We start from the raw sequence: 13613 nt of genomic DNA on the forward strand, positions 1-13613 counted from the left end.
TTGACTTGATTTTTCAAAGTGAAAATTTCTTCCTCAATCTATTGGACTTGAGTTAAAGTTCCACTTTAAACTTGATCAATCAAAGGGATTAGGTTTGTCACTTCCTTAAGGGTTGTTATCTCCTTTTGGAGTGACTTGAGCCGAATATTAGACTTAGCTAATTTTCGCATCAAACAGTTTATTAGATTGTATAAATGTTCTACTGTAGGAGAGTATATACCTCATTGTTTGGATCGTTTGAAACAGATACAAATCCATGGATTTTCTTGGACTCGACTTTAGATTTAGATCTGGTTTCGAACTTGTACTTAGTTTTGACCACTTGTTCCTATGCTAGTAATGCAAGAAAGCTTGCTTGAGCTTGTTCCTCTTCTTCCTAGTCTTCCGATAAAGATTCATCTCAAGTAGCTTTTAGAGCCTTCTTCTTCCTTTGCTTCTTTGCTTTTAGGTTTAGACACGTCAACTTAAAGTTCCCCTTCTTGTTGCAGTCATAATCTATTACTTCTGACTTTGTTTTTGGAGGCTGACTTGGTTCTGATTGACTCCCTTTGGATTAGATCGCCTTCTTGATCTCGTGTTTGGTAAATCCTCTCTTATTTTTGTATAATCTCCAAACTAGATTAAGTATCTTGGCGGTGATGTCATCATCGTCTTCGGAATCTGATTCGTCTTCAGACTCAAGCTTGAATTGGAACTTGTGCTTTGGTTCTTTTGACTTGATTTTTCCTGCAAGCAAAGCAATTCCTTTCCCGGATGGAGTGATGTTAGTATTGGAACCCCGTGATAGTTTTGATGTGATCAACCAGGTTAAGTTAGGTCCTATTATATTTAATTCTTGTATCTAAGTGTGCAGGAGCTTAGGAACACAAGAAGTCCAGCAGAAGACGTAGCTAGTGAGAAGGATGACACGAGAAGGGAACCGACAAGCTCGGTGCATCCGAGGGACGAGGTGCTGTGAAAGAGTACACCAGTGGATGAGAAGAACGTGTGCGATGTTTCGAGGGACGAGAAGCTAGAGCGGAAGCCTACTCAAGAAGAAGACCGGGAAATGGATTCGGGCCACGATCACCCAGGCGATTGGAGCAGTAGAAGAGCAAAAAGAAAGCTGAAAATATTGTTGGAGGTGCGTTTAAAGGGAGTTGAAGGCGCCTCCGCACCTTCACCGTGGAAGGCACCTTCGATGAACAGTATGAAGACACCTTCCAGCCCTATGGAAGGCGCCTTCGACTAGGTAAATTTTGCCATTGCAAGAGGATAAGGTTTTATCTGTACTTACCTTACTGGAGGCACCTTCCAGCTTGTTGGAGCCACCTTCCAGCATTGGATAAAGTTTCCCAGAGACTATAAAAAGACCCCTGTACCTAAAAAAATATAGATCAACTCTAGTAATCATTTCCTAGCAAATGTATGAGCTTTTCAACGAGTGTAAGAGACTTCTCCACCTTCAACGAAGAAGATTTTTATTACGCTTTCACTTGCCTTGGATTAACAACCATCTAGGTTATAACCAAGTAAACCTTGTTCATCTTCATTCTAGTCGTTATTTTAATTTATCATTATTGTTGCTTTTAATTAGAATTGAAAGAATGGGAAAGGTATTATTTTCTTTTTCAGGCAATTCACTCCCTCAAGTCGGTCGCCAAGGGTCTCAACAAGTGGCATTAGAGCCTAACCACCTTAGAAGGACTAACCGTCAACTGAAACATCAAAATGATGGCTAGACCGGCAATCTACCTGCCAAAATTTGAGTGAGAATTTGCGTATTAGAAGACACGCATGGAGGTATTTTTAAAACCGATTTTGATTTATTGTTAATATTAAAATATGGATTTACATAACCAAAAGACAAAGGGGAGTATCAATGGACCAAAAAGGAACAAGCAGATTTCGTGGTAAATAGATGAGCCGGGTTCCTGTTGGTTAGTCCAAAGAAAATCGTACCGGTTCCACTGTACAAAATTTTTTTTGTACAAGTGTCGAACCTTTCCTTAAATAACCTATTGTGTTCTTTAGAAGTTAAATTAGGAATCGCAGACGGAACTTAACATCATTGATTCCAAATTTAACTTATCTGTTCTTAAATGGTTTAAATTTGAATCGCAAGCAGAACTTAACACTATTGATTCAAATCTACCTAAGTTATTAATTCCATAAATATTAATTTTCAAAATTGGCTTCCAGGACTGCATGGCGAGGCACATGACCTTCTTGGATATGGGAGCAACCACCACCGCCTAGGAAAAGCTTTTTAAGGAAAGCTAATATTTATTTCCTTAAATAACTCTAGGTTAACCAAAAAGAACAATCGAATCACAAATTCGAAAAAGAAGAAAACACCAACTCGAAAAAAAACTATTTTAAAAACTCTAGAATCATATGCCTCTTGTGTTTGGTATTTCCATAAATAAATATACAAAGAAAGCTAGTATGATGCGGAAAACAATTACTAGTTATACCTTTCTTTGTAAGCAAAATAACCTCTTAATCTTCTACCGTATTCCTCTTCTTATCTCGGACGTTGTGTGGGCAACGATCTTCCGAGACGAGAACCACCAAGCTCCTTCTTCTCCAAGCTAGATTCGACCACCATAATTCTCCAAGAGAAGTAGAGGTCCGACCACCACCACCAAGCTCCAAGGGATGCTTCTTTTCTCTCCTTCTTCTCCAAGCTAGAATCCGGCCACCTTCAAGCTCCATGAGATGATGAGGTTCGGCCAATGAAGAAGAAAGAAAAGGAAGAAGAGAAAACCAATATGGTCGGCCACCACCAAGGAAGAAAAGAGAGGAAGAAAAATAATAGAGTTGTTCACATGAAGACACCTCTACCCCCTCTTTTATAATCCTTGGTCTTGGCAAATAAGGAAATTTAATTAAAAACTTCCTTAATTCTTTTACCATGAAAAGGAAAAATTTATTAAATTAAAAACAATTTTCCTTTTCATTATTATATGGCCGACCACTTATTTCCACAAAACAAGGAGAGTTTTAATCAAAACAAAAATTAAAACTTCCTAATTTGTTTCCGGAAATTTATAAAAAATTTCTCCAATAATTTTTCCGTTCATGGTGGATTATAAAAAGAAAATTTTATAAATTAAAACTTTCTTTTAAACATGTGGATAAAAAGAAAGTTATCTCTAAAAATTAAAATCTCTTTCAATCTACAAATAAGGAAAGATATCAAATCTTTTCTTAATCTTTTGTAGAAACTTATAAAAGAGAATATTTAATTTTAAACTCTCTTTTAAATCATGAACATGGTTAAAAAAGGAAAGTTTTCTCAAAATTAAAATTCCCTTTCAATCTACAAATAAGGAAAGATTTCAAATCTTTTCTTAATCTTTTATAGAAAGCTATAAAAGTAAAGATTTAAATTTTAAACTCTCTTTTAAAACCATGATATCCACATAAGAAATAATTTTAATTAAAAATAAATTCCCTTTTAATATGGCTGGCCAATCAAGCTTAGGCTCCAAGCTATGGCCAGCCAATTAACTTGACTCAACCTTTGGGTCTTGGCTGACCCTAGCTTGGGTTCCAAGCTAGCTTGGCCGGCCACCAAAGAGTGGGTAAGAAGGTGGGTATACGGTAGGTATAAATCTCTATATACAAGAGGCTACGATAGGGACCGAGAGGAGGAATTGGTTTTGGTCTCCCGATGAAATTATGCATCCCGTGTTCGCCCCGAACACATAACTTAATTTCATCAATAATAATTCATTCTACTAAAGAACTATTATTGAACTACCGCACCAATCCCAAATTACATTTTGGGCTCCTTCTTATTATGAGTGTGTTAGTCTCCCTATGTTTAAGATAATGAATGTCCACTAATTAAATGAGTTACTGACAACTCACTTAATTAATATCTTAGTCCAAGAGTAGTACCACTCAACCTTATCATCATGTCGGACTAAGTCCACCTGCAGGGTTTAACATGACAATCTTTATGAGCTCCTCTTGGGGTCATTCTCAACCTAGATTACTAGGACACAGTTTCCTTCTATAATCAACAACACACACACTATAAGTAATATCATTTCCCAACTTATCGGGCTTATTGATTTATCGAACTAAATCTCACCCATTGATAAATTAAAGAAATAAATATCAAATATATGTTCTTGTTATTATATTAAGATTAAGAGCACACACTTCCATAATAACTAAGGTCTAGTTCTTTTATCAAGTCAGTATAAAAAGAACTTACTTAAAATGATCCTACTCAATACACTTAGAGTGTACTAGTGTAATTTATTAGTCAAGATAAACTAATACCTAATTACACTACGAGTATTCCAATGGTTTGTTTTTTTTCCATCTTAGTCGTGAGCAACTGTTTATAATTTATAAAGAACTGATAACATGATCTTCTATGTGTGACACCACACACCATGTTATCTACAATATAAATTAATTGAACAACTACATTTATTATAAATGTAGATATTTGACCAATGTGATTCTTATTTCTAGATAAATGTTTATACCAAAAGCTAGGCTTTTAGTATACACTCTAACAGTTCCATCTACTGAGTGTGCTATCTTTATAAGAAGTCAACAGAATCGACGCCTATGAATCAGCAAAGGAACTTTGGGAGAAGTTTCTAGAACTACACAAAGGTACATCTGAAGCCAAACTCATAAAACATGATTTACTCCGGCACCAAATTAGCAATCTTCGAATGGAAGAAGGCAAATTGGTTGCTTAACTACACGGAAGAATCAAGGAGCAAATCACCAGCCTATGAAACCTCGGAGAAACGGTAACCAATCGGGACACGCTAAGTTATGCTTTAAATGCGTTCCCGAGAACACCAGAATACACATCTATAGTAGACTCCTACTATATTTCCAAATATTTCAAGGTAAGTACTTTAAAAAATCTTTTCTCCACTTTCAAATTACACGAATCTCGGTGTACAGGATAAAGAAAAGGACCGAGCCAGAATATTGTCCCAAAGGCAAAAACGGACCATCCAGACTCCGATGAGTCAATTGATGGAGACAAAGTGGCTCTAATGGTAAGAAAATTTAGTAAATATATTAAATATAATAAATTTAATAAGTCACAGGCAAAGAAGTACCTTCGGAGTACAAGAAAGGTCCAATACTACAACTGTCAAGGAGAAGGGCACATCGAAGATGAATACCCTAAACTAAATAAGAAGGAGAAAGACAAGGGCAACAAATCAAAGCATAAGAACTTAAAGGCCACATGGGATAAATCATCATCCTCTGAGTCTGAGATCGAGGCCTTCTCCGGACTATCCCTACTGGCTGACCACTAAGAAGAAGATGAAAGCAGCTCAGAAATGAGCATCGATGAAGGGGGAGAATTATCAGAAGAAAACTGCGATGAAGGGGGAACATTAGAACATGAGATAAGTGAGGTATGTGCACTACCTCCTAAGCAGTCGTTTAATTTTATTAATATTCTTTCCAAGGATTTGGTAAAATTAGAAAAAGAGAACATTGATTTAAAAAGACAATTAGATAGTTTAAAACTAGAAAATGCTAAATTGAAAATGCAAATCAAAACTTTGGAAAAAGAACATGCATGTTTGAAATTAAGTAACTATCAAAAATCAAAAATTAGAAATCATGATAGGATAAACTAGTATTTACGATTTCACAGTGGTCAAATTAGAAAGATCCCTAGAAGTTATATACCTCCAAATTTCTGATTAATCCAGTTGATAGGAACTTATATTGGGTTCCAAAATCATGCGTAGACTAAAATTTTTAAAACAAGGTTAAAATATCAGAAAGGAAATTAAATATTAATTTCGTTAAAATACTTTGTTTAAGAAAGTGGTTGTTGTTCCAATATCCAAGAAGGTCTAGTGCCTTGCCACAGTTTGGAAGTCAATTATTGAATTAATATTTAATTGACTAACTGTTAAACGATTTACTGTTATAATCATTTAACAAGTTTTAAAATTTCTTTTAAGGATTAGTCGAGTTTTTAGAATTGACAAAATATTTTCTTTAAAACTCTTTCTTGTCGAATACAAAGTATGACTTTATTGATTTTTTTTTAAGTCCTCTAAAATTTATTTCAAACTTTCTAACTTTTTATGTTATTTTCCTCTTTTTTTTAATGTGATCAAAGGGGGAGGAATATGTACAAGTTGAGGGGGTGATTTTAGGGGGATACTTAATGTTCCTAAAATGTTATTATTGTAATTTCTTTATAATACTTTTATTGCATTGTTTTTACCCTAACTTGAACCTGGGTTGAAGCACATCAAAAAGGGGGAGATTGTTGGAACCTAGTGGTAGTTTTGATGTGATCAACCAGGTTAAGTTAGGTCATGTTATGTTTGATCCTTGTGTCTAAATGTGCAGGAGCTTAGGAACATAAGAAATCGAGCAGAAGACACTGCTAGCGAGAAGGATGGCACGGGAAGGGAGCTGACGAGCTCGGTGCATCCGTGGGACGAGTTGTTGCGGAAGAGTACACTGGTGGATGAGAAGGACGTGCACGATGTTCTGAGGGACGAGAAGCCGGAGTGGAAGCCTGCTTGAGGAGAAGACCAGGAAATGGGTTCGGGTGAACCCTATTCTGAATGACCTCGATTACCCAGGTGATCGAAGCAGCAGAAGAGAAAAAAGAAGGCTAGAAATAATACTAGAGGCGCCTTCAAAGGGAGTTGAAGCGCCTCCGCACCTTCACTGTGGAAGGCACCTTCGATGAACAGTACGAAGATGCCTTCTAGCCCTATAGAAGGCGCTTTTGACTAGGCAAATTCAGCCATTGCAAGAGGATAAGGTTTTATCCGTACTTACCTTGCTGGAGGCGCCTTCCTGCATCGGATAAAGTTTCCCAAGGACTATAAAAAGACCTCTGGACCTAGGAAATATATATCAACTCTAGTAATTATTTCCTAGAAACTGTTTGAGCTTTTCAACGAGTGTAAGAGACTTCTCCGCCTTCAACAAAGGAGATTTTTATTGCCCTTTCATTTGCCTTGGATTCAAAATCATCTAGGTTGTAACCAAGTAAACCTTGTGCCTCTTCTTTCTAGTTGTTATTTTAATTTATTATTATTGTTGCTTTTAATTAGAGTTGAAAGAACGGGAAAGGTATTGTTTTCTTTTTCAGGCAATTCACTCCCTCAAGCCAGCTGCCAAGGGTCTCAACAGTTAGATTGTTCATGCAATTCAAATTATGAAAAAAGTTTGTCTAACTTAACCTTTAAAAGATCCCTTAAAACTTTGTAAGCATCTACCATACATACCCACAAAGTGTTTCTTAGAAATGCTTTCAAAGCGTACTTGATTATGTCTTGATTTTTGACTTGTTGTCCGATTGTGTGTAGTCCATTGAGAATATCTTGAATTCTGGTGTGAAGTTGACTTGTTGATTTCACATCGTACATTTTGATATTATACAATTTATTTAAATATAAATCACATTTACCTTCATGTCGAAGGTTCCTTTGTGTAGCTCGATTAGCTTCTTCCACATGTCCTACGTGTTGTTGAAAGGACCAACCCAGTTCAATTCTTCTTTGGTTTGGTCACATTGGAGAGTTTGAGTTGCCTTGGCATTGACCTTGATCTTTTTCTTTGTTGGTGTGTCCCGCTTGTCGCAAGGGATGGGTACTTCGTCTTCGGTGGGGTATATGAATCTAGTTTGGATTATGATCCATATTTCCACTTGTGTCTTCAAGTGGTAGTCCATTTGACCCTTCTAGTAGCCGAAGTCCTCGCCGGAGAAAAGAGGCAGACGAGCGGTGCTGTAGCCTTCTTGATGGGCCATGTAGGGAAGAATATCTTTTAAAAAATGAACAAGAAAATGGTGCAAAGACTTGGTTTTGTCTTGTATTAGTAGTGTGGGAAGAAGGTCAAAAAATTACTCGAGTGATGTTATACCAATTTCGAGCATCGAAGATATTCTAGAATGAAAAAAATATCAAAAGGGGTGATTGCACTAATTTTGATTAATTATAAAAAGTTTAGAACAAAAAAATTGCTAAAACAGGTGGTTGCACCTATTCTGAGCACCCTCGCTCTACTACCAATTATAGGATCGAAGAAAATGCTAAGGGGGGGAGGGGGTGAATAGCGCTCGTGACTTTTTCACATTTTTCGTAAAGCTTAGAGTTAAAAGCAGCAGAAATAAGACAATAATTGAAACAATACTAATACGGTTAGTTTTACTTAGTTCAGAGCCTTTGATGACTCCTACTCTAAGGTCTGCGATCGTTGATTACTTTTGTTAGACAATTCACTATCAATTTGATCAAAACAGAATCAACGAAATGAAAAATACAACTTTTGTTTAAATAAATTATACCGACAACTTTACCAGATTTGGAGTAGAGCGTAGTTGTCTGAGTAGTGTTCTGGTGTCGTAGTCAAAGTTCAGAGTAGCACAGAGATCGTTAGCAATGAGTAGAAGTGATGATTCACGCTGCTGGTTTAACCCCTTTATAAAGGATGATCTAGATGTCTCTATGCCTTTGAGGCACCTTAATGAAATCTGATTGGATCTGAACTCGTTGTGCCTTATCCTTGTTCAGGCGCCTGAATCCCTTTGAGGCACCTCGGTCACCAATGTGGCTAGCGTTGAGCGAAGCTCTCCTGGTTGCCTCTATCACATCCTAGGTGCCTCAATTCCTTTAAGGCGCCTGGATTTGGCTTGTGCTAACCAACCATAAGCTACCACCTCGTCCTGCTGTGTGTCAAGGTGATAGAGGCACTTGAATACCTTTCAGGCGCTTGGATTGGCTTGTGGTGCCTCCTTCGGCTTGAGGTGCTTGGATCCTTCCAGGCCCTTGGATCAGCATTTCCAGGCTTAAGAGTATTCTACATCACAAAGTTAGTACATAAAGATATAATATGAAACAATATTAATTTGACAGTCTCGGATGTCCAAGCATGACTTTTAGATTTTCCGTGAAACCCTACGTTAGACCGATACCTACTTTTCTCTCAACAAGGACTGCACCCTTACATACTTCTCTCAGGAGAGTTTATCTTTTGCCAAACATCTGATCCTCTAGATTTGTTTGGACTTTTGCTCTGCATCTGATCTTTACTTCTAGGACTTCCCGCTAGACGTCCGATCCTCAACCCACCTAGAATTCCACCTGATATCCATGACCCCTAGGACTTCTGCTCGATATCCCCAATCTACCAAATCTTATGTCTAGTCCACATGACTAAGACTTAGTGCTCAATCCCCTTGACCAGGAATTAGTGCCCAATTCTCTTGACCAAGACTTTTTTTTGTCTAGCCTCAATTGGGATTTGCTTGCACACTAAGATAAACTTATTAGATCACAACAATCATTAATTTAAAACCTTTATCAATATGAAAACACAGATTTAATTGGTTAGTACGTTCTGCATCAATAATTTACTCTTTATTTCCTTTTGAATTTGTTTATAAGATGAAGTTCTTCTCACCCTTTTGGATTAAAATCGTTCACAATTACTTTCTTAGATTTTTTTTTACCAGTTTGGCTTGATAACATCATCTACTACTGCATCATATTTTAGTTTGGTTGAATAAATTATTTTTGATTACTTGAATATTTAGATGGCTAGATAAACTATATACAATTAATTGAATAAATCTGTTTGATTGGATACTATTAATCAAACACTTTCTATTACTTGGAAAAATATTTTACTATTATGAAAATTTTATTCTTATCCATTACTTTTCTTATACTCCTATAGTGCTATTAATCCAATATAAGATGGGAAAAAATGTGTTTCTTCTATTTCCTAAACTAGGCTGATGAATATAAATTTCTATTTATTCCTTACCCTTCAATTATTTATCTACTTCCCTTTCCCTTTCCTTCTATTCATCTCCTTAAATAGTTCACAACAATTTCAAGTTTTTCGATGACTACTTGCATTAGAATAAATACCATAATAGGAGGATGAGTTGGGAGGGAGATTTGGAGTGAGCTTAATTAAGCACATTTGCTTAAAAAAACCTATTATATTATATATTGTGTTTTGGCAAATGGTGGCAAGCGACATGGAATATCATTCCTGTATGGAAGTCATCTATAAATAAGACACCGCACGGTCACAAATCGCCACCAGTCTCACTCAATCGCCTTACACCTTGCGTTAATTTGTCCATTTCCCTACTTCTCACCGGCTGCCTTGTGCTCCGGCACCGGCGTCGGCGCCGGTTATTTCCATATTAATTTCTCCTCCTTCAATTTCCTTTCATCCCCTTACCTTACGGCCGGTCTGTTTTGTTGCACTAGCTCGCATATCCCATTCTAGTCATGTCCAAGGATGACCGGAGCAACAGCAGCATCGCAGGGGCGGCGACGACCGTCCGCACCCGGTGGGCCCCGAAGCCGGAGCAGATCCTCATCCTGGAGTCCATTTTCAACAGCGGGATGGTGAACCCGCCCAAGGACGAGACCGTCCGCATCCGCAAGCTCCTCGAGAAGTTCGGCGCCGTCGGCGACGCCAACGTCTTCTACTGGTTCCAGAACCGCCGCTCCCGCTCCCGCATCCGCCGCCGCCAGCGAGAGCTCCAGGCCGCCTCCGCCGCCTCTTCACCCTCCGCATCCCCATCATCGGTCGCCAGCTGTTTCCTGCACCTCGACATCAACAACCGATGCTCCTCTTCTTCTTCTTCCGTCTCATCTCCCGCCTCGTCCTCCTCCTCCGGGCTCGCTGCGGAATTAGAAGGTGGCCCTGTCGGCGTCGGCTGCGGCGACGACCTCTTCCACGTCCCCCAGCAGACGGGCCCGATCAATCCTCTTTGGTCCTCCGATGCCAATAACTACCACCAACCGGGTCAGTACGTACTCCTTTTCTACACGACAGATCGTTCAATCCTCGAGCTAGCAACATAACTAATCAAACTTATCAATATATACATGAAGAGAGCAACCTAACGGTGTTCATCAACGGGGTGCAATGGGAGGTTCCAAGAGGGCCTTTGGACACGAGAGCCATGTTTGGCCAAAATCTGCTGTTGGTCCACTCCTCCGGCCAGCTGCTCCCCGTCGACGAGTGCGGAATTCTCCTGCAGAGCTTGCAGATGGGCGAAAGTTACTTCCTGGTAATTAATTAATTAAGATCAACATATTCTCATCGTCTGTTGAGATTCTAACTGATCTACAGACAAATTGAATCACCGTCTCTAATTGGCTGCAGGTATCGCCTAATTAATTAATTAATTAATTAATTCGTCTCTTTCAAGTTGAAGAACTATCATCAAGGACGAAGCACATGCGCAGCGGTCTCAGGCAGGCCGAAGCTGCATGCTGTAGCTTAACTAGTAGTACTCTAGCTAGCTCGAGTTTCTTTCTCTGTGTCTGTGTAACTTGTCTCGCTGCTTAGTCTTTTTTGTATCATCATTACCATGGTGCTTGTGTTTGAGCACACAAGACATAATGGATTTGTGCTACCTTTAATTTGCTCTCTAAATTGTCTTCTTCCATCCGTGTAGTATCACATATGGTTATCTTACATTAATTTTACCCTTTCGAGCTTTACAAGCTCATTTGTTTTTGTGCTTTCGACTTAACACTATTATTATAGGTCAAGATGAGGTTCAATGGTAAATGAATGGGAAACTTTCACTTTTGGTTATTGATGCGGGAGGATCAAAACTTTGATTGGTTATAAATTTTGACTCTGGTATTAGAATAACAAAACATTTGACGTGCCGAATCAAAACTTGCTCAGAGATCCCCCCCAAAAAAAAGTCATTTTAGGTTTTTCGGAGGCCCTTAAGGTTTTTCCATTTGTGTTAATTAGTTTTTTTTTTAATTTCTAACCTTGTATAGTTTTGGATCTATTTAAACACTTGTTTGGGTTGAGATGTTAGATATTATCTTTGTTTTGAGTCAATTTATTTTAATTAAACCTAGAGATGATTTTTACCGTTTGTCGACTTCTGGTGTCATGATCTCTCTTTAGACTTTCACTTACAAGATAATCACTATTCTGTTTCACGTCAATTCGAGTCCTCATCTGTTTTTAATGATAACCTACACTTTAGATAGTGTAAAATCATCAAAATGTTTATAGAGATTTCAATTTTTTTTTTTCATTATTCTACTTCTAGCCACTAATACTATTAATTTATACAATTGAAATATAAATATGATACTATGCACAACGCGTGTGTGCGATGCACGTTAAGCCTCTCATGCGTAGAGGTGTCTCTCACATGCGGAGGTGCCTCCCCGCATGAGAGGCATCCGCGTGTGTCGCCCATGTAGGGTGTGCAAGGTAACATGACGCTATATATATATTGCACAACTCGCGTGGTATATATATATATACACACACAACTCGCGTGGGAGCTTCTAATGTGCGGAGGTGCCTCCAATAATCGGAGAGGTATTTTCCCACGCGAGAGGTGTCTACACACGTCATCCAAGTAGGGTGTGCAGGATAACACAACACTATATATGAAAAGTTGCTTTTGATGATTTTAATTTCACTGTAAAAATATCAAACTGTAGTTATAATAATATTTAATAGTGGTCATTAAAAATAATTATAATGAAAAATTATGATAGAATTTTATCAATATTGTATCATTTAGTGACGATACCATAGAATATATTATTTATCAATAATAAAAAGTTATCACTAATTTCACGTTTTGTGACAGATCAAACTAATAATGTCTTTAATAGTTTTAACCGTGTGACTTAGACTAATGCATATAACAGTCAATTTATAGTCAAATAAATTTAGTAACAATTATTTTTTTGGTGATATTTTTTTTATATACACTTTTTTTAAAAAAAGAGAGAAAGAAGCAACTATTTGAGAAGAATCTTATTTTGCAATCATTAAATTAATCAAACAAAAAGGGGAAACTGAAATGGTTATACAAAATTGAGATCGAGTAAAATGTTATTTATGAAATTTTAGAGATGAAATACTTTTAAAAAAACTTTGGCCATGATGAAATTGTTTGACCACCTACTACTACTACTACTACTATCTACTACTGATGATGATGATGATGATAATGTCCTTGGGTTGAGTTAGTTATCATATGATAGAATTGTCAAATTAAGTTAGGGTCGATTCTGATAAAATTAAGAGAAATATCCTCTTATGTGATTGCTTAATTGCTCAGTTTCCTTATTTATCTTTGTACAAATGGCTGTGAGGTTGACGGTCTGTTCAGTTTTCTTATTTACCTCTATACAAATGACTGTGAGGTTGATTTATCTCCTTTCTAGATCGCATGAGATAGTCCTAGAGGGTCTCTTAGATGAGGTTTGTCTTCTTTTATTGTAATAATAATAATAATGTCATGGGGCAATGATACAATGACAGTACGTCTTCTCAATTTTTTAGGTATTTAAAGATTGAGTCTCAATCTCGATAAATTAATAGATATATTTTGTAATGAATAATTGATCTAAGAATATTGGATTGATGGGTCGTTTGCTTCAAGCGCTTCCTGATTTATTCTATAATGGCCGAAAAATTTTTATAGGACTAGATCGATTATATCAAAATTAATTGATATACGATCGATACCGGTGCCAACTAATAATAGTGATAGTGCTATGCTCAAACTGTGTGCTATAACTGTGTGCTATATATGGAGCACAACAATATTTTAGTTTTGGTCTCACTGTGTT

At 37.4% G+C, this 13613-nt stretch overlaps 1 protein-coding gene across 1 annotated transcript; it reads left to right on the top strand.

Annotated features, from left to right (window-relative positions):
- Positions 1–10265: 10265 nt before the first annotated feature.
- On the top strand, positions 10266–11127 carry LOC121986589 (WUSCHEL-related homeobox 11-like). The gene is made up of 3 exons (XM_042540549.1): positions 10266–10788; positions 10878–11056; positions 11119–11127. The coding sequence occupies exons 1-3, from the start codon at positions 10266–10268 to the stop codon at positions 11125–11127; spliced, it is 711 nt and encodes a 236-aa protein (XP_042396483.1).
- The last annotated feature ends 2486 nt before the right edge of the window (positions 11128–13613 follow it).

This window comes from Zingiber officinale, chromosome 5B (genome assembly GCF_018446385.1).
Source record: "Zingiber officinale cultivar Zhangliang chromosome 5B, Zo_v1.1, whole genome shotgun sequence".
NCBI lineage: Eukaryota > Viridiplantae > Streptophyta > Magnoliopsida > Zingiberales > Zingiberaceae > Zingiber > Zingiber officinale.

Bases quoted from the DNA above. Each gene is read 5' to 3' on its own strand.
- LOC121986589 (XM_042540549.1), top strand. From the start codon at position 10,266: ATGTCCAAGGATGACCGGAGCAACAGCAGCATCGCAGGGGCGGCGACG. The intron at 10,789-10,877 runs GTCAGTACGTAC...ATATACATGAAG, and splicing joins CAATAACTACCACCAACCGG to AGAGCAACCTAACGGTGTTC.